The 19,269-nt window shown below is 37.3% G+C and overlaps 1 protein-coding gene across 3 annotated transcripts in view; it reads right to left on the reverse strand.

Annotated features, from left to right (window-relative positions):
• psip1a (PC4 and SFRS1 interacting protein 1a) overlaps window positions 1-19,269 on the reverse strand; it is a 75,625-nt gene that overhangs the window by 31,534 nt on the left and 24,822 nt on the right. For all 3 annotated transcript variants that reach the window (XM_039758203.1, XM_039758201.1, XM_039758202.1), the window contains exons 4-5: window positions 10,774-10,912; window positions 7,304-7,429 (exon numbers count right to left, since the gene is read on the reverse strand). In XM_039758203.1, coding sequence (XP_039614137.1) covers window positions 7,304-7,429; window positions 10,774-10,912 — 265 coding nt within the window. The remainder of the gene's footprint in view (window positions 1-7,303; window positions 7,430-10,773; window positions 10,913-19,269) is intronic.

Genomic DNA, 19,269 nt, shown 5'->3' on the forward strand with positions numbered 1-19,269 from the left:
CACTGAAAAGGTTTTATTCACAAACAGTATGGTTCTAGCTTTTCAAAATGACAATGTGTTACACCAAATTGCTGGTTGATCAATTCAAGACTTGCGTGCTCTACAGACATAAACATAAGTGCTGCCCTGTTGGAATTAGTCAAGTTAATTCAGGAATAACTAAATTAAATTCTGACTTGAAATTCCTGACCTGTTTATTTGCAACAGTTTCCCCAGTAATTATGAATAGAGAAATGAATTCCCTTATAGAGCAAAATACCATCGCTTAGCAGCGGAGAAGTAGTATGTTAAAGAAGTTATGAAAAAAAGGAAGCATTTTAAAAATGCTGAGGATGATTGTAAATGTCGTGTATGAGAAATGCCGCATTTTTAGGATGTAAGGATCTCTTTGTAAACAACGTTTGCAGCTCTGCCCTTGGGCTGTAAAATGACCAAGCTGCTGGTCTACTGAGCTTACTATTGAGCATGCAACGTACAGTCGGCCATGTGAGAAGCAATCTTGTGTCAAGTCAGTGCCGACCTTTTTTTAAAGAGTCTGGCCCTGTGACACATTTATTGTCATAGAGAAGCAGACCTTTACTGGAAATTAGAATGGGAGGTCAAAGGGTATAAATCCAGTCTCCCCGAGCCAGTTCCAGTGAAGACAGTTGCCTCAATGTGGTCCTTGTGCAGAGATTTGATCTGAAGCCTGGTGCCGTTACAAGGTTTCGGTGGTTGTAAGTTTTGTAGTAACATCATTGGTGCGCCAACCTTCAAAATTCGGAGGCATACCTGGAGGATTAAGAGTGTGAAGAAAACTAAATGAAAAGGCAGGAGTCACCAACAGGAAGACGTGAAGCAAGGCCAATAATAACAGGCTTGAAGCTGTGGAGTAAAGAAGAAGGGAGCAGTGAGCACGACAAACAGCTGAGGAAAGTAAGGAAGCGAGTGAGAGAGGCACATGAGCGCAGGATGTCGTCAATATATATAGGCAGGGAGCCAACCAAGTGGTAGGTGTGCAAACAGCAACCGTGCGGGAAAAGGAAGGGGGACCGGGTCGGCCCTTGTGCGTCGTCTGCTGCCATCTATATATTATTATATATAATTTATTAAGGCAAGACAACCATGGAAAGCACCCCGGAAGGGGCGGAATTCACTGAGCCACCGACAAGCAAGACACCGATGGCGCACGCAGGAAGGAGCCACGCCCACCAACTCCTGGCACCTCTGAGCCACGTTGACTGTTCATAGAGGCATGTTTCTCGCGGAGGTGAATCGCCATATGCAGCATGTTAAACGGTTTGCAAAGGGTATCCCATGGGATCCTTAAAACAATCCTTTCCAACTGAGGTTAAAACACAATGAAGTAAGCAGTCTTTAAAAACCGAGTTTTCGGTTATGACGCATGACCGCGTGCACCATAGCAAACTGTTTTACACGCTACATACAGCAATTCGCATTCGCGATAAACATGTGTCTTCTTCACTCACGGACAATTATATGTTGCTCTCTCCAGAGTTCCATCTTTTCATTCACTTACTGTTGTATCCTCAAACCCTCCCTTTTTAGACAACGGCGTCTTTCCAGAATTGTTCAACCATCAATAAACAATTATAGGCTATGGCGTTTGTTATGCCACGGGTTCATTATTGTGTTGTATTTTGCTCTCTCAGAGTTCCATCTTTTCATTCACTTTCTGTTGTATTCTCACACCAACCCGTTTTAGACAAGCGTGTCTTTCCAGAAGTGTTTAGCATTCAATAAATAATTATGTATGACATTGAGCATGTGTCTACCCGGCGCAGAGAGGCATGGGTAAGCCGTTGAACCCCATTCGGGCTGCAAGACGTGGAATTCCCACTAAGTGCGACTCATACGCTCCCACTGGTTGCGTCCAAACCCTTTGTGCACACCCCCCTCCCACCTCACTACTACTGCAGTCGGGTGTCTTGGTGGATTATATTTAGAAAAGCAGCCAACACCACACAGAGCAATGAAACATCTACGTGAATCACATGTGCATCTGGACTGTGTAAAGACGACAACGACTCAAGTGACGAGTTGGAGGTGGGCACATGAGCGGGCAGTGCATACTGAATGACTTATCAGTAGACTAGCATGACGGTGGGAGCCGAGTGGACGTCGTCCTCCTCTCCTACCGTTCCACACGCGCCTGAGCACAGTGCACTCACATCCCTCCGTCTGGCAGGACAAGGTTCGATGGCGGTCCGCCAGTTTTCAGTCACGAACGATTGTGTGTTGGTTCGTTCCATACATTGTTACAATGTTGCTTTTCTTGCCGATTTATTACATTACCGATTTTCAAATGTAAAATTTTCCCTGTGCTTAAAAATAATTTTAAAAAATCGGCCTGATTATGCGGCGTATGGTACGCCGCGGGTTGGCTAGTTTCTGTTAATGGAAATAAGGAATGAAATCGCCAAAAGGAGAGGTCAGTTCCGAAAGATCCTTATAGCAAAATGGTGAGAGCCACCAAAAAGAAGACATTATTTTCCAAAGTTCGTTACGAGGCACAGCGCGAAATGAAACATACTTAACGTCTGTAAGTACAGTGTAAAGGATGATCATGAGAAATTTGGGCTTCCTACGTATATTCGAAGTCGCAGAAATAGTAAGGAGGGGCTTCCCCTATCTATATATACAGTTTAGCGGGTACACCTATTCCCCCACCCCCTTGGGTGTTGCAATAGGACATGAAACATTCCTAACTTTTGTAAGTACACTGCAAGGAATGAGCATGCGAAATTTCGGCTTCCCACCTATATGGAAAGTGGGAGAATTTGTGATGAGTCAGTGAGGGCTTTGCCTTTTACAGTATATGTATTGATCAAGCTAGAAAGTAAAAACTTTGAAGTCTCTCATATTGCTACTATTTAAGGTACATTTGTCAAGCTTTTCTTTTTCCTTTAACTTCAGGATAATGCGCCTCCCTCAAATCTGCCATTTATGATTAAAGACGTCTTCTTGCTACCCCATAAATGCTTTAAGAAACAGCAGTACACTACTGGAGCAGTCATGAACATATTACACTTAAGCTACAACTGACAATGCGACTTGGTGGTATACAATACTACAGAAAACAGGTGAATGGAAAAATCCAGTCTTTAGTCAAGTATCAAATTTTAACCAGTTTGTATTAAGTTAAACATGTGTAAAATCAGACTCTACTGTATTTATTTTAACATGTACTATATTAAACAAAAACTTTATAAAATATTGGAAGGTCCTATTTAAGAGAGCCTTTACATTGAAGCTCAAATCATCCCCCTTTGTCATTAACCTTTGCATCCCCTTCCACAATGTCACACTTTTTAACATAAATATTGGTAATACGGCCAGACTGTTTACAATATGAAATTTCTACTTCCATATAAATGTATACATCAGATTTCAAATTTTTAGATTGAGGACAAACCTGTAAGAGAAGCCACCTAATATTTAAATGTGGAAATGTAATCAAACAAAGATGCTTTGCTACCTGAATTCAAAGCAATGCCCATTCATTACTATTATCAAATCATCGCCTACCCATAACAATTTAGTCAAGGCCACATAGAAGGGGTAACCAAAATACAACTAGCCACGTGTTTCTTCCACCATTAAACAGTTTTTTCTTAAAGATAATTAAGAAACATCCTTTCCGATAAATGTGTCTTAATTACAATAAGTATATTTATTACAGATGCAGAAAACATTGTTTTTCATGCACTCTAAACTGAAAAACAACTAATTCAAGCAATAAAATTATCAGTTTGTTGGCAGGGTTTGTATCTTGGGACCCAAGGAGCATTACACACATAGCTAAAAGAGGGGAAGAGTGATAACTAAAAGAATAAGTGAACCTCATTTTAGCTCCCAAATCCAACAAAACATAAACACCACATGTATCAATCTGTAAACATAACTGAGTTGTGTCACTCTCATGAGAAGCAGAAATAAAAATGTTCTTATTTGGCAGCACAGCTTGACATGCAAATTATTTCACAATGGACCAGGCTGTATGAAGGTGATAAAAGCCATTTTGTAGAAGTACTACTTTTAACTTCTCACATCAGTTTCATTTCCCTATCATATTTTCTTAAATTTACTTTCCTCTTGTTTGTGTATGTAATGAGTCAACTATATAAAGTAAACTGCCTCCCAACAGTGATATGGAGAAAATCTCTCACCAATGACGAGTTACTGACTGTATGTACTCGTGTATAAGTCGGGTCCTGAAACCTGAAAAATCAATCATAAAATCAGACTCCGACTTATACACCTGTTCAAAAATACGACACTTGAATTTATTTTTACATCTTCTTGCTTCCTCCAATCTTGCACCAGGTTCTCAGACACATCGAATTTTGTTGCAGCACAGTAGTAGCCAATTTCTTTTGCCATTTCAACTTTTAATTTAAAACCCACTTCATATTTTCTCCTGATCGAACAATCCATCGCAAATAAGGGATGCTCTTACGATAAAGGGGTATGAGGGTGTGAGATACAACAAACACAAAACAGTGCAAACGTCGCTTCAGAATAGTTCGGGTATTACCGTGTGGTCACGTTGGCCCAATACATAGAAAAAAGGCCGTGTGCTCCTTTGTTACTCCCTCAGGTGGGTATTAGCAGATCAATCTCTTGGACCAATTTTCTGCATTCGACTTATACGACCAACATTATAAAATTTCGGAAATTATATGGTAAAATCATTCCAAAACTTATCTGCAGGAGAACTTAAACACGAGTATATACGGTATTCTAAAAGGACTGGGGAATGTATTCAGAGAGGGAAATTAAAAGCTTCAATTGCAAATCCTTGACACATGACATTTTTTATACTGAGCCACTTATAAATAAAGTGATGGCGTAAAGACATTAGTGGTTCACTGGACTTCAGAGATACACATGTGAGCTGGAATATTTTCGCAGGTGGAATACATTCGTATTGGAAGCCATTAATAACCTTGGCCTCCTTTACAAGCACAATACTGGTAGGCCTTTTATTAAGGGTGAAGAGAGCAAATATATTCAACATGTGGCTGATATAATAGTGCTAATGTGTCGACAATTAACAGGGGATCTAACTTGATTAATTCAGAAGTACTAACACTAAAAACACCTGTAAATATGCAATGCAAGAACCTTACAGAAGGCACAAGGGTCATCCACATGGGTTACCCTACATTCAAGACTTCCATTTTATTATCCTGTGTAACCATTTGACAGAGAAGCAATGGGGGAGAAAGCTTCAGCGTGACCAAGTAGAGAGCAAGCTGCAGTGGGCGCTAGACATTTGGCATTGCCTTAGGCAAAAATGAAAACATGGATTCATTCTAGCCAACTAAAATGTAGCTATATGCACGCCTACTTTCTGAGTAGATATTAAAATTAAAATAAAAATAAAGACCAAACACATGCTCATAGAAAACATATACATACTAGATTAAACAAACCAGCAAGGGATTATCCTAAACTAGCTGAAATACCCAGCGTTGCCCGGGAGGAAAATAAAGTGTTTTTTTTTTTTTTTTTTTTAATAGTTTGAGAAAAATATAAAAAAAACCCAAAAACCCACAACTTTAAAAATAAAAAAATAAACAATGAAGGCTCACTAATGTGCTTGTATTGTTTACTGAAGTGACTTGTTGTATACAACGTTTTTAGTTTTGCCATCTTTAGCCAATATATAAAGGTTCTTAGGACTGTACCCTTAGACATGCCACATAAGGCTGTCCATGTGAGAAACAGGCCGAGTTCAAATTGATTTCAGTAATTTTCAATGATTGTGCAAACGTTCCGAGTATCAAGTGGATGGTAACAGACATACAAGACCGAATTTCCAATTAGTCTTTTCCAGTTGAAATTTTATTACAATCAATTCAATGTTAAATAGTAGCGCTGCTGCCTCGCAGTTAGGAGACCCGGGTTCGCTTCCCGGGTCCTCCCTGGGTGGAGTTTGCATGTTTTCCCCATGTCTGTGTGGGTTTACTCCCACAGTCTAAAGACACACAGGTTAGGTGCACTGGCGATCCTAAATTGTCCCGTGTGTGTGTGTGTGTGTGTGTGTGTGTGCGCGCACGCCCTGTGGTCGGCTGGCGCTCTGCCCGGGGTTTATTTCCTGCCCTGCGCCCTATGTTGGCTGGGATTGGCTCCAGCAGGCCCCCGTGACCCTGTAGTTAGGATATAGCGGGTTGGATAATGGATGGATAGATTATGACTGTATTAAAAAAAAAATCCTATTTCTTTTTTACGAAAAAATTGTAACACCAACAAGTTAGCTACAATGTTGTGAAACAAATGACATTTAGTTCATTAATGAATAAACAAAAATCGCAAAGAGAGACGCTGAATCCACAAAATACAGGATGTTTATGGTAGATAAAAATAAAATTGCTTACTTATCTTATATATAATAGATAGTCTATTTTAACCAAAATATAATCGCGGAAAACTTTCAAAGTAGTGTAAAAACGTTAGGAAAAGCAAAGCCTTTAAGATTTTTTGACAGATTAATTTTTGCTTTGTGGTGTAGTAAGTGTTTACATGCAGAATTTTTGATGACGTAAAAAAAGTCAATTAAATTATTATTATTATTAGGTTGATTTAATTCTATTACCACTACAACATTGTTACAATAAGAATAATGCAAGAAGATAGTTAACAAAAACAAACTAAACGACGAACGGACTTTTCATGATAAAACCGTCGGTTGCTCTTACAGAGCACTCCAAAAACGTTCCAAGTGTCAACTGGATGATAACATACATACAAGACCGTAAGATTGTTACAGTCTGCTTTATATATAATATATATAGAGGCTCAAGTCACAAAGACAGAATGAGTCCAAAAAATAGTTAGGATGGCAACCCGGCCAACTCTATTTAATTTCAAAAGCAACAGGGGCGCAGTGGTGGCACTCAAACATAAAGAATGCTGACAGTCACCTCCAGTTCGCCTTCTGGTGGTTGTTCCAAGTGTCAACTCGATGATAACATTCATACAAGATCACAAGATCACCCCTTACCCTACCTAGAAGGGGGTGGGTTAGGGTTGATTTCACCCTACAGTATTTTTAGTCGACCAATGAGAAACATGTGTACCAAGTTTCATGAAAATCACTCCAGCTGTTTGGAAGTGATGCTGGAATGAACGTGAAAGTTAAAGAAGAGTAATGAACATATTTTGGTAAGTTTAAAAAGATATACAAATAAACAAAATTAATTAAATAATTGGTAAGCTTGAATGATACAGGGTTTTCATTTGGAGAGAATTTAAAGTCAACAGCATAGCTGCATAAACTAAACATAAGCATACTCACTTTGGCATTTATGGATTTTCTTCTTTTCTTTTCTGGTGGTTTCATTTCAGAGTCTGGTTCTTCTTGCAGTTCTAGGCCACTGTCTGATATTGGTTCATTGTTTTCTCCACTCTCTGCAGGATGCAACTGCAAAATAAAGCCCTCCTTTTAAGTTATTTAGACTCTTTAATATCCTACTGAAGAGAAGTGTGTGTTTATCCAAGCACCAAAACAACTGAAACAGGCCTATTACAAACATCACAGGTCTCGCAAGTGCATTACTTGAAAAGTAATTTACAAGGGTTAACTTTACAATTTTTCCTCTGTATTATTCATATTCAATGTAAGTAAGGTGAGACACTGCAGTAATCTCACCAAAGGAAAAAACAAGCTTCTGAAGTTTTCCACATAGTTGATTTGCTACAAAAACACACACACACTTCCCTGCTTGCTGCCAAGTGGTTGCTACTGACATCTAAGGCAGTAACAGTTCACAAATATCCCAGTTCTGAACATCTCTCCCTCTTTAGTACACTATTCAGTTAGTACTCTAGTTTACAAAAGGAAATGAATCAGTAACTAAAAGGCACTGTGGAGGTGTAAACATCTTTTTGCAGCTAGAATCAAATCAAAAACAAACCAGTATTAAAACAGTTTAAATATCTAGGGGTTATTATGAGTTAACATTATGAGTAAATATAAAGGTCTTTTTCAACATAAATTTTGGTAACAGAATGATTAAAAAAAAAAAAAAAAAATTTAACAGACGGCCTTGCCCTCCATCTCACATTAGCAGGAAGAATTATTTATTATTGTTATTATTAATCATCATTTGTCAAGATGAACATCCTTCCTAAGATTCTATCTCAGAGCATCCCTATACAGTATACACACAGCAACAGTTATTTATGAAACTACTGTAGATTCCATTATAACCTCATTCACTTGGAATTCGAGACATCCATGCATTCCAAAGGCGACTCTACAAAAATCTAAAGCAGAAGGTGGCACGACACTACCTAGCTTTCAATTTTATTACTAGACGTCAAATATTCACACTATAAAGACCTGGAAACCGGCACAAATTAATGAAGTTATAACTGCATGGTTAGCAATGGAAAGTAAATCTTGCTCTATGTCTTTATAGATTAGACAGCACTTTATTTTTCTCCAAGGATGAACAGAAGCTCTTTAAATAAATACATAAAACAGATAGATAAGTAAATATACACACATACATTTTGGTCTGGACACACATCAGAATGATAATAAAGCAAGAAAACTTCAGACATGGCTGTCATTGTCATAGTGATACAGACATATTTCTGCTGGTAAAAAAAACAGACCTAGTGACACGCATGTGCTAAATAATTTGTTGGCAGAAAGTACTCAGTGTTAGTGTATCAGAGGATGTGCAGCATTGTTCATAATGGTACTCGGTTTGTTCGAATTCTCTCCTTTGAAACTACCATCAGGGGGTCCAGGGTGTGTACAGTAACTGAGCTTGCCCTTTTAATTAGCTTTGTAATGTGGTGTGCTTCTCCTGAACTGATGTTACCAGCCCAGCAGCGTAGAAAATTGTACTGAGCATCACAGAGTTATAGAAGATATGAAGGATGTCGCAACCCACATTAAAGGAATACAATCTCCTAAGGAAGAAAAGCCTGCTCTGCCCTTTCTTATATAGTTCTCTGTATTCCGTGACTAGACCAATGTAATGTGGAACCCCAAGTACTTGTAGAAGTTAACCACCTCCACATTAACTCCTTGAATATCAACCGGACATAAAGGCTCTTTGGTGTGGTGAACATCAAAAACCAGTTCCTTGGTTTTGCTGATGTTAAGATGCAGACAATCCTCTTTGCACAAAGAAACAAATGGACTCCTCTCTTCTGTCTCATCTCCCTTATCAATACGAGCTCATAAGTCAAAATACTCATATCTCAAATCAAAATGAAATTAATTGAAATGAGATTAATTCGTGCCAGCCCCCAAAAAACCACCCCAATTTTTTGTTAAATGTTTTCAACATAAGAAAAATGTATTTATAATGAACAAATATTGTATACAAACAAAATAAAACCTAATACATAAAAGAGAATCTAAAGAAATAAACAGATGTTGGCGAAGCCGATTAGCGTATTGTAATGTTTTTTTCTTTCACTTCACTTTTGCTTAACTTAAATTTTCTTCTTCACTGGTTATTTTTTTTATTTTTTGCCACATTTCGTCACTTTCATTCTCAAGCCGTTTTAATAGAAACCTGTCCAAGGAGCTTTGTTTAGTCCTCCCTTTTTAGAATTTTTCTGAAATTAGTTAGGCAAGTGCCATTAAATAGCGCCGCTGCACGATCAGTTGCAACTTTTTCAAGGTGTTTCTTTTCTTTAAAATTCGAAACTTCTTCCCACATTGCAAACATCTGCTTTATCTCACTTTAAGAGATAACCTCCTCCGCGATACCGAACTCCTGCAGAACCTCTGTATGTTGCTGCGTCTGTAGTTTCGTCAACTCCTCTGTCGTCAGTTCCTCGGAATGCACAGTGACAAGCACTTTGATGGCTCATATTTCGAATTTTAGCTTGTAGCTCAAGGCAAAAAAAAAAAATCGACCTAGTGACGGCTTGTATCTCAAAATACTCGTACACTGGGGCACTCGTATCTCAAGGTAACATTATATATTTTCAACTTTTAAGTCGAGTTTGTTTTAGTATACTTTTGTAATCAATATTTTACCACTTCCTTTAATATATTTCTATCCATTATTAGTGCCATTCATTGGTGAAATCTTGAACTTTTCTTCATATGAAAATTTTATTCCTTAACATGGATTCATTGATCAATTAGTGAAACTGATTATTGATTTATGTATTGTCATCGGAAGTGAGTAAGTGTGCAAAATTTCAAGTCATTTGGACAAAAGGAAGTGGGTTAAATATCGATTACAAGATTTATATCACACAACAAACAGGTGAAGTTAAAATAAGTGTGGTAATAATAAAAAAACACCCTTTAAAGGGTGGAAGCTGTTAAATACTGCCCAACCCTTTAATGGCAACTACAAGCAAAGTTTTAGTTTTAGTAGCAAACACTGTATATTAATCAAGTTTCAAACGCATAGCACGCAGTTCTCAGTATAATCAAACAAAAACGGCATCAGCACACAGTCACAGAGCTCATCGTAGAAATAAAAACTCTTATATAATATTGCCGTTTTGTAACTAAGCTGAATTTGTAACTAACATTAGCAAATAAAATGAAAAAGAATATGAACAAATTTATAAACAACCCTGGCAGAGATACACCTGAAAACAAATTTCAATGGAGAATCTTTTAAAATGATGAAGGGGAAAAATGTTCATTCATCAGAAGAATGCAGGCCCCTACTTCTTGGATAAAACTGCACCCTTAATTATGTAAACAACTTGGACACTGGTGTAAATACTTCTACATTTACAGATCTCTTTTTATAACTACAACAGAAAAAGGATTACCTTGGGATCAGAAAGCTCAACTTTTGGATTATTTTCAATCTCCCATAGGCCTTCATTGAAGCCTTTCCTCTTATTGGGTTTCCCATATTTGTCTTTGTTTTCAGCGTAAGGAAAAATGTCTTTTGGACCCAAAAATGCACTGAAAGATAAAAGATACACACCAATAAGTCTTTGAATAAATGTAAAGTATGCAGTAAGAATTAACATCGAATTCAAGCGTAAATTATGCACAGTTGCAGGAATAATTTTAAATGCACTGCATGCTATTCAAAATAAAGAAAGCCATGTGAACATCTGCTGTATTTTTGGAATTTTTTAATATTTTAACTATAAACAAAACGAGCATGAAACTTGTTTCTAAATACAGTGGAAATACACATAATCACAGCATCCTCACTAAGAGAACAGATGTTTTCTGTATGCTTGAAAAAGTCAAGCTCAGCATTTAACATGGTTACTCCATCAAGACCAAAAAGTCTTTGGACTTTTTACCATTCTCTGCAAATGCATTTTAGACTAAATAAATTGCAAGATCCAAGCAGGTGCACACTTTTGCCCTGCTGATCTTCAACACAGGGAAATGTGCTGGCTACGATTGTGATGCCAAACACAACTTCATCATTGCATTTGCTAATGACACCACCATTACAGTCGAGATCATTAAAAAATAATAATGTGATAGCTTACAAACTATGCCTTGTGAAACCGTGGTGCCCAGGAGAACAATCTCTGCCTTAATGTCAAGAAAACCAAAGAGCTGGTTCACAGACTTCACAAAACATAAGGCAGAAGTAGACCATACCCCCATCCTTATTTGGAAGTTTACTGGGAAAAAAGTAAAGATTTAAATGTCTTAGCACCATAAAGTAAGTATAACATGCAGCCCAAAAAAAATGAGTTGTTGGCTTTAAAAAAAAATGGATGTGATAACTGGTATTAACTGAACCTTTCTCTCACATCAATAAAAATATGTCACTTGTCCCATTATCCAGCCTCATTTATCATGCAGCCAAACGTAATTTTCAAATAATTTCTACAAGTACATGGAAGAGGATGTTTCAAAAATTTCTGTACTTTTTTTTGCATAGAAGCCACTTCTGTAAGAGTTCTTGGTTGGACCGTTCAGTACCCTAATGCTACTGACCTTGTTGCCAGTTTGTGACTTGCTACCAATTCATGAAAACAGCTTCTTGTTTATCAATTTGCACAAAAGTAAAACAGAGAAAAATTGTGCGATTTTTGGGGGCAACAGTTGGTATGAGCTGTGATTTACACATACATTAAGGGGAAAAGCCTTACTTCACCAATGCAAGTATAACAAAAACTTTACAGTTCAACAAATGCGAAGAATGAAGATCTTTCAGGACCATTTGAAGTCAAATGAGAAAAAAAGTTGGCAGAAACTAGTTTTACCAGTATAAGAGTAACAAAGGAAACTGTTACATCTGTGAGAGATCTTCAATTTGCATGCAAATGATGACAAAGTAAAAGAAGAGGTACATAACAGACAGTATTGAGAACGAATGATAAGAAAACGTGGAAGCTTTTTGGCGAACCCTCACAGAGTTCAACGTAAGGTCTAAAACTTTCAGTAAAATAAAACCAAATCCTCCATCTTTCTCCACAAAAGATTTTATAGTTTATATCATACAACTGTCCACAATGTACTGTGCTCAACAGTTCTATTCCAGGAAATTATGACTTCTCTTCATCAGATGGTTTGTTCTTGTTAATAAAAGACATGCCACTGAGGATGCTATCATTATAGATAACATGGAATAATGATATATTTGTTAAAATAAAAACAAAGAATAGAAATGACTAATATTAGGCTTAACTAAATAAAAAAATTACACACAGCATGTCTGTACATAGCAAAATATAAAAAGAAAAAAAAAAGCAAAATAGTAGAGTTTCCTGAAAATAGAAAACGTAGGGGTGTGCCACTCCTCCAAAAGTTTCCGCTAGTGCTACAAATGTTACATAGTTAACAAACAATATAGTCTGTAAATACAAAGTCTCAACTCAACTCAAGGCGACTCAAACCACTTACACCTTAACACCAGCAAGACCAAGGAGCTGGTGGTGGATTTTAGGAGGCCTAGGCCCCTCATGGACCCTGTGATCATCAGAGGTGACTGTGTGCAGAGGGTGCAGACCTTTAAATATCTGGGAGTGCAGCTGGATGACAAATTGGACTGGACTGCCAATACTGATGCTCTATGTAAGAAAGGTCAGAGCAGACTATACTTTCTGAGAAGGTTGGCATCCTTCAACATCTGCAGTAAGATGCTGCAGATGTTCTACCAGACAGTTGTGGCGAGTGCCCTCTTCTACGCGGTGGTGTGCTGGGGTGGCAGCATAAAGATGAAAGACGCCTCACGCCTGGACAAACTTGTTAAGAAGGCAGGCTCTATTGTAGGAGTTAAGTTGGACAGTTTAACATCTGTGGCAGAGCGACGGGCGCTAAGCAAACTCCTGTCAATCATGAATAATCCACTGCATCCACTTAACAGTGTCATCTCCAGGCAGAGGAGTAGCTTCAGTGACAGACTTTTGTCACTGTCCTGCTCCACTGATAGACTGAGGAGATCGTTCCTCCCCCACACTATGCGACTCATCAATTCCACCCGGGGGAGTAAATGCGAACATTAATTTTATTTTAATTCTTTTCATTTTTATTACTATTTAATTTAATATTGTTTCTTTGTATCAGTATACTGCTGCTGGATTATGTGAATTTCCCCTTGGGATTAATAAAGTATCTATCTATCTATTAGTAAGGACTTTCTTCCATTTAGGAAACTGGCAAGAGCAAAAATTTGAAGCCCTGCAACTTCGAAAGTGAATATCCCCGATTTAAGTACACGTCTGAATTTACCCACACAAACTCAAAAAAAAAAAAAAACTAACACTACACAGTACAACATTCAGAATACTCAATTCTGATATTTTACTCAGATTGGATTTGCCTGTCTTGACAATTCCTAGACATAAATACAAGTATCCTGTATCTAACCATAATGTGAACACATCTGTCCTCCCAAATGGCACATGTGCGTACTTTTAGACGTTTATATACAAGTCATCTGCGCCACCACAAAAAAACCCTTCATATTTGAGAGACAACTTCTAGTATTAAAACCAACAAATTGGATGTGCTAGTAGCTAGTGTTTGCACCACATTTTGGTCTGGAGGACAGTACGTCAGCTGTACATGATTAGGGAAAGAAGGGGAGAAAGAAGCCAGACAGTTAGCTTCTGCTGTTTTCGCAGCTATTGCTGGCATTGTTGTACTAAGAAATGTGTGGATATGAGAAAGGAGCCAGAAATGGTGGGACTGTGACTGTTGTCACAGCTGTAAGATCTCCTTCATTGCTGTTAAATTCTAATCTGACCATTCTTATTCATGTCACACAGCCACAAATGTGATATGTATTCAATCTATGACCACATATGAAAGACTCAAATCTGATTTGAAAAGAGTGAATTTCTGAGTCCACACTGCCCTGGAAAAAAAAAAAAAAAAATCAAGATTGTCTACTTAGCAAGGCAAAGAACTGGATTTGAATCATTTCACTCTGGTAGCACAAACATTGTCTAATTGTAAACACCAAAAATTACAGAGAAATAAATGGTCATGTGTCCAAAACAGTTACTTTGAAGCCAAAGCACAGAGTTTTATAGTAGTTCCAAGTTCTTCTTCAAAGCAGCATCACAGACATGATTACTATAACACAGAAAAAGAAATGTCGACGGTCATGGAATTTTATTTACGAATGTAACCTGCCTCAAGGATTTCCAGGATGGTACTTTTAGATTGCGGCAGCCGCACAACGCTATAGGAGACTTTTCAAACTTTAAGACAGTAAAACACTAGGTAAGAAACCCTAAAATAATCACTAAGTCACCAAATGGTTTCAGAACACAGTTAACGGCCTGGATTACACCAATGTCTTACAATCTAAGGGCTGAATGGGGATGTGGGTCATCCACCCAAACCCCTCTGACGGCCTAGGCCTGCTCCAGTACATGCTGTACAATTTTCTGAGTTGAACTTGTCATATGTAAATACTCTGCAAGACCCACCTGGGTTTTCTGTGTCAGCTGTGAGGGAAAGAAAAAAAAAAACAAGCCAACAGTTGCACTGCAAATTCCTGGTGCTTTCCCAATAAGATTTTTCTCTTTCTCACTCAAGTGAGAATGATGACTGAAATTTTGGCCATTAGCCATCCCCAATCCTCAAGTCTGGAAGCAGCTGCCATTTTTCAAACAGTGATGGTTCAAGTCCAAAAGAATTCTGTTTCTTTTATTTAGTTGATAGTCTTGTAGAAGTGTATACAAAGATTGTTGTAGATTTTTCACTGTTTGGCACTCATGCAAGATACTGGTATTAAAATAACATGCTCTGTTTCCATCACTCATTTGAATGTCAAAAAACGCAGTCTAACATTTAGGGCCTTTTAATTATAAAAACAGACTGATGGCTAAAGAGGCGATAAAATCTTTATATACAGCCATGATGCTGGACGAAGGAAACTTACGAAAGCAAGGATATAGATTTTATCTCTCTCAAATTGTTATTAGCAATCAACAAAACTCTGTGTAACTGCAGCAGGATAATTTGGGAGTGGATGAAGTGAAGCACCTTTATAATTCAAAATAAAGAACAAAAGGATGACCAAAAAAGGCAAAACTGGGCAATCAATCAATCAGCCTACCAATTTTAGACAGTGCTATACAGGTTGTTACTTAAATAGGTAGTGTTTTTATAAAGCTTTCATGCCTTTCTATTTCTCATTATTTAACTACAATATGAAGAGAATTCAAAGTATGCACAGGTCCTTACAACAGTAAAATGTGATTAACAAACCCCACTTGATTTAAGAACCAGAGGCTCATGTATGTACGTGATCTGTGGATGTTATCCTAACAAGACTGCTGCTGACTGATACTCTGCTGGTGAATGTGTTTTAACAGTAGAACAAGGCTTGTGTATTTATATTTTAGGTCAATGCAACACCCAAGACTGCTACATGCACTCCTTTGGAAAAATGGGACAGAAAGCAAGTCTTTCCAATATGATGTTTTAGCTGGCCAGGTGCAAAGCTTGTTGCCTGGATCATGTGTTCTCTCACAATTAATGGTTTGCCTTTCCATTTCCCCAAGGGATTTTTTCTTTATCACTATGACAGCTGTGTACATTCATTTGAAAAGTAAAGCTGAAGCTACTTCAAACTAACATTTCAATGTCAACAGTATGCATCCACATGCTCCATCACTCTGCCTGCAATAAAAAAGTACAATGTTGGTGTGAAGAAAAAAAAAAAAAAAACAGACTATAGAGTAAAACCTAATCATCCGCACAATTCAGAAGATAAAATTACCTAAACTCATCAGTATACTGTACTGACAAATACAGAAAGTTAGTAATATCAAGTCATGCTGTAGACTAGTGATGCTCCGATCAATTATGCTGCCAATCTAAATTAGCCGATTTTCACTCCAAATGAGTCAACTGCCGATTAGTAAATTTCACAACCTTAAAAACACAAAAGCTTTTCTCGCCCTGTTTTCCTATACGTTACTGTAATGAAACTGCAGTTCTCCTTTATGCAAAGTATTACAGTACCTATAAAATAGTGCAACTTGTTTTTTGTGTTTTTTTTTGGCCAGAATGCTTCTTATATACAGACACCAACCAGGTGACTTTAAAACAAAAGGAAGACTGAAATATTGTTTTCATGGTAAACACGCTTGTGAATGGATAGGCACAGCAGATGAATCTGTTGTGCCACTGAAGCTGGAGTGGAAAGGGTCCATTCGACAATGTGTGTGCCTTTGAAATTAATAGAAAGGGCTGCTTTAATAAGATCAGACCCTCGGATTTTGTTCATGAATTAAAACAGGTACACCATGTCCATTTGTGTGGATGGTGAGTGAACTTGTGTGTAGAAGGGCAGGTCACATTTTGAATTCAAAGAATTAGGGGGGGGGAAATAAAAAACAGATAAAGAAAACTTTGCCTTTGTTGCTTTATAAACAGTAAGCTTCCAAGCTTAAGTCACAAACAGGACTATTTTGCTTGTAAACCTGTTAAGCATGTTAGCCTTGTATCTTCTTGGTAAACACTTTACAAATTTTATTACTGTATATTTGTGGTTTGTAATTAAGACAAGCATTTTTTTATGTCATGTGTCATTTAAAAGATGTTTAGCGTACCTTTTTTAAATAAATAGCACAGGTATGTATTTCAAGGAGCTTTCATTTAAATGTAGTATTTTTTTATGGCAACTAAAACAAACCTACACAATTTAGTTTATAAAAAGAAAAAGGTAACACCTGTGGTCTGCAGTTTAATTATAATAGTAATTATAATAAAGTACTAGCACGGTCTGAATTCATTATGGACAAAAATCTTGCTATATTACGCTTATCTGAAACATGGCAAAAACTAAAAATTCTTCATCCCTAAATGAGACCGCTCCACATGTGACTGTTTACTTTGCAGTGGCCTGGTTCAGGTCACTGCTGCAATCTGACTGTAATTTTTAGCTCTGAACATCAAAAGAATACCCACTGAATGTCCACTGAGTGGTTGGTTCTAAAACTGCTAATAAAATCCAGTCCTTTGCTACTCCTTGTTCTCTATCATTCTCTAGTATACAGTGGATCTGCCTAAAGTGATATCAGAATCAGAAAAACTTTATTAATCCCGAAGGAAAATTACTTATGTTACAACATAATAACAGACAAGGGACATGTTACACTAAGAGCAAGTATAATCATGTAAATATAAAGTATAATAAATGTAAGTATCAAACTAAAGTACAGAGTGTTGCATCTTAAGTTAATATTTTTGAAAACAAATAAGGTTATTCTCATGTGAAGAGCAGACAATTTATTGCACAAGAACAGACAGTATATTGCACATTTCAAGTACTTAAAAAAATGTACCTGGATATCCAATAAAGAAAAAGGGTAATAACTTAAAGTGTGGGTGAGTGACCAGAAAAGGAGTTAGAGTCTGATGGCTGTGAGGAGGAATTATTTCCTGTGACGTTCTGTGGAGCACTTGATGCTAGTCAGTCTACTGCTGAAAATGCTCCTCTGTCCAACCACAACACTATGAAGTGGGTGACTAGCATTTTCAATAATAGACCAAAGTCTAGACAACATTCTCTGATCTGCCAGTTTCCAAGCTGTCCAGTTTCTCTCCTACCACAGACTCAGCCTTCTGAATTAGTTTGTTTAGTTTCCTGATGTTTTCCACTTCCATGCTGCTCCCCCAGCATGCCACAGAGAAGAAAATGGCACAGGCCACCATGCTGTTATAGAAAATCCACAATATAGTGTTGCTGATACTAAAAGATCTGAGCTTTGCGTAGGAAATACAGCCTACTTTGACCATTCTTGTATATAGCCAGCAGGTTCCTGGACCAGTCTAGCTGATTGCTCATATGCACCCCTAAATACTTGTACTCCTCAACGATCTCCACTTCCACACCCCTAATAGACAGGGGAGTGGCTGGAGATCATGATCTTCTTAAATCAACTACCAGTTCTTTAGTTTTATTGACATTGATCTGCAGTTGATTCACCTCACACCAGTCAACAAAACTGTCCACTACCTTCCTGTATTCCGTTTCATCTCCATGTCTGATACTACCAACTATTGCAGAGTCATCAGAGAATTTCTGCAGATGGCAGCCCTCTGTGTTGTAACTAAAACCTGTAGTGTACAGGGTGAACAACTAACTCAGTTAAGTTCTGTTTCACAGATAGACTTTGTTGATTACCAGTGTGATTTAATATCTACACTGAAAATCCTAAATTAGGTTGTTTGCTCATGGCTGCCCTGAGGTATTTTGTATTTGACTTCCTGTTAATTGTCTCTTATTCTAATTCAGAATTTTGTTAGCTATTCATGTATTCATCTTTTTTCTACACTAACTCATTTTCTTCCACACGAAAGGGGCTACATAAATTGCCTTTTTATTATATTATTTTTAAAATAGCAATAACACATTAATGAAGAAATAAGGCTACACAGCTGGTTATGTAGGAACTTAAGTGTTTCTTTCACACATTTTATATTATGTTTACATCAATACATATTAATACATACACATTTATTAATTTCATTTTTGTGAATTTCCCCTTGGGATTAATAAAGTATCTATCTATCTATCTACATATACATATGCACACAAACACATACACAGTATATATAAATATAAAAAATTCAGAATCTGACAATTCCATTAATTGTTATCAGCTCTAAAACAAAACGCCTATTTAAGCATTCCTATTGTAAAATTAATTGCATGGACAGATGTTCTCCCTTTTTGTTTTACTGTTACATTAGAAATTAGATGAACATTTAGAATTCCATCAGAATAGGTATAAAAGTCAATATAAAAACTTCAACTTTCAAACTTGACATCTATGTCTTGCAAACACATTTTGGGAAAGTGTGTGCATGTTTCAAATACC

The sequence above is a fragment of the Polypterus senegalus genome, chromosome 7, assembly GCF_016835505.1.
Source record: "Polypterus senegalus isolate Bchr_013 chromosome 7, ASM1683550v1, whole genome shotgun sequence".
Classification (NCBI taxonomy): Eukaryota; Metazoa; Chordata; class Cladistia; order Polypteriformes; family Polypteridae; genus Polypterus; species Polypterus senegalus.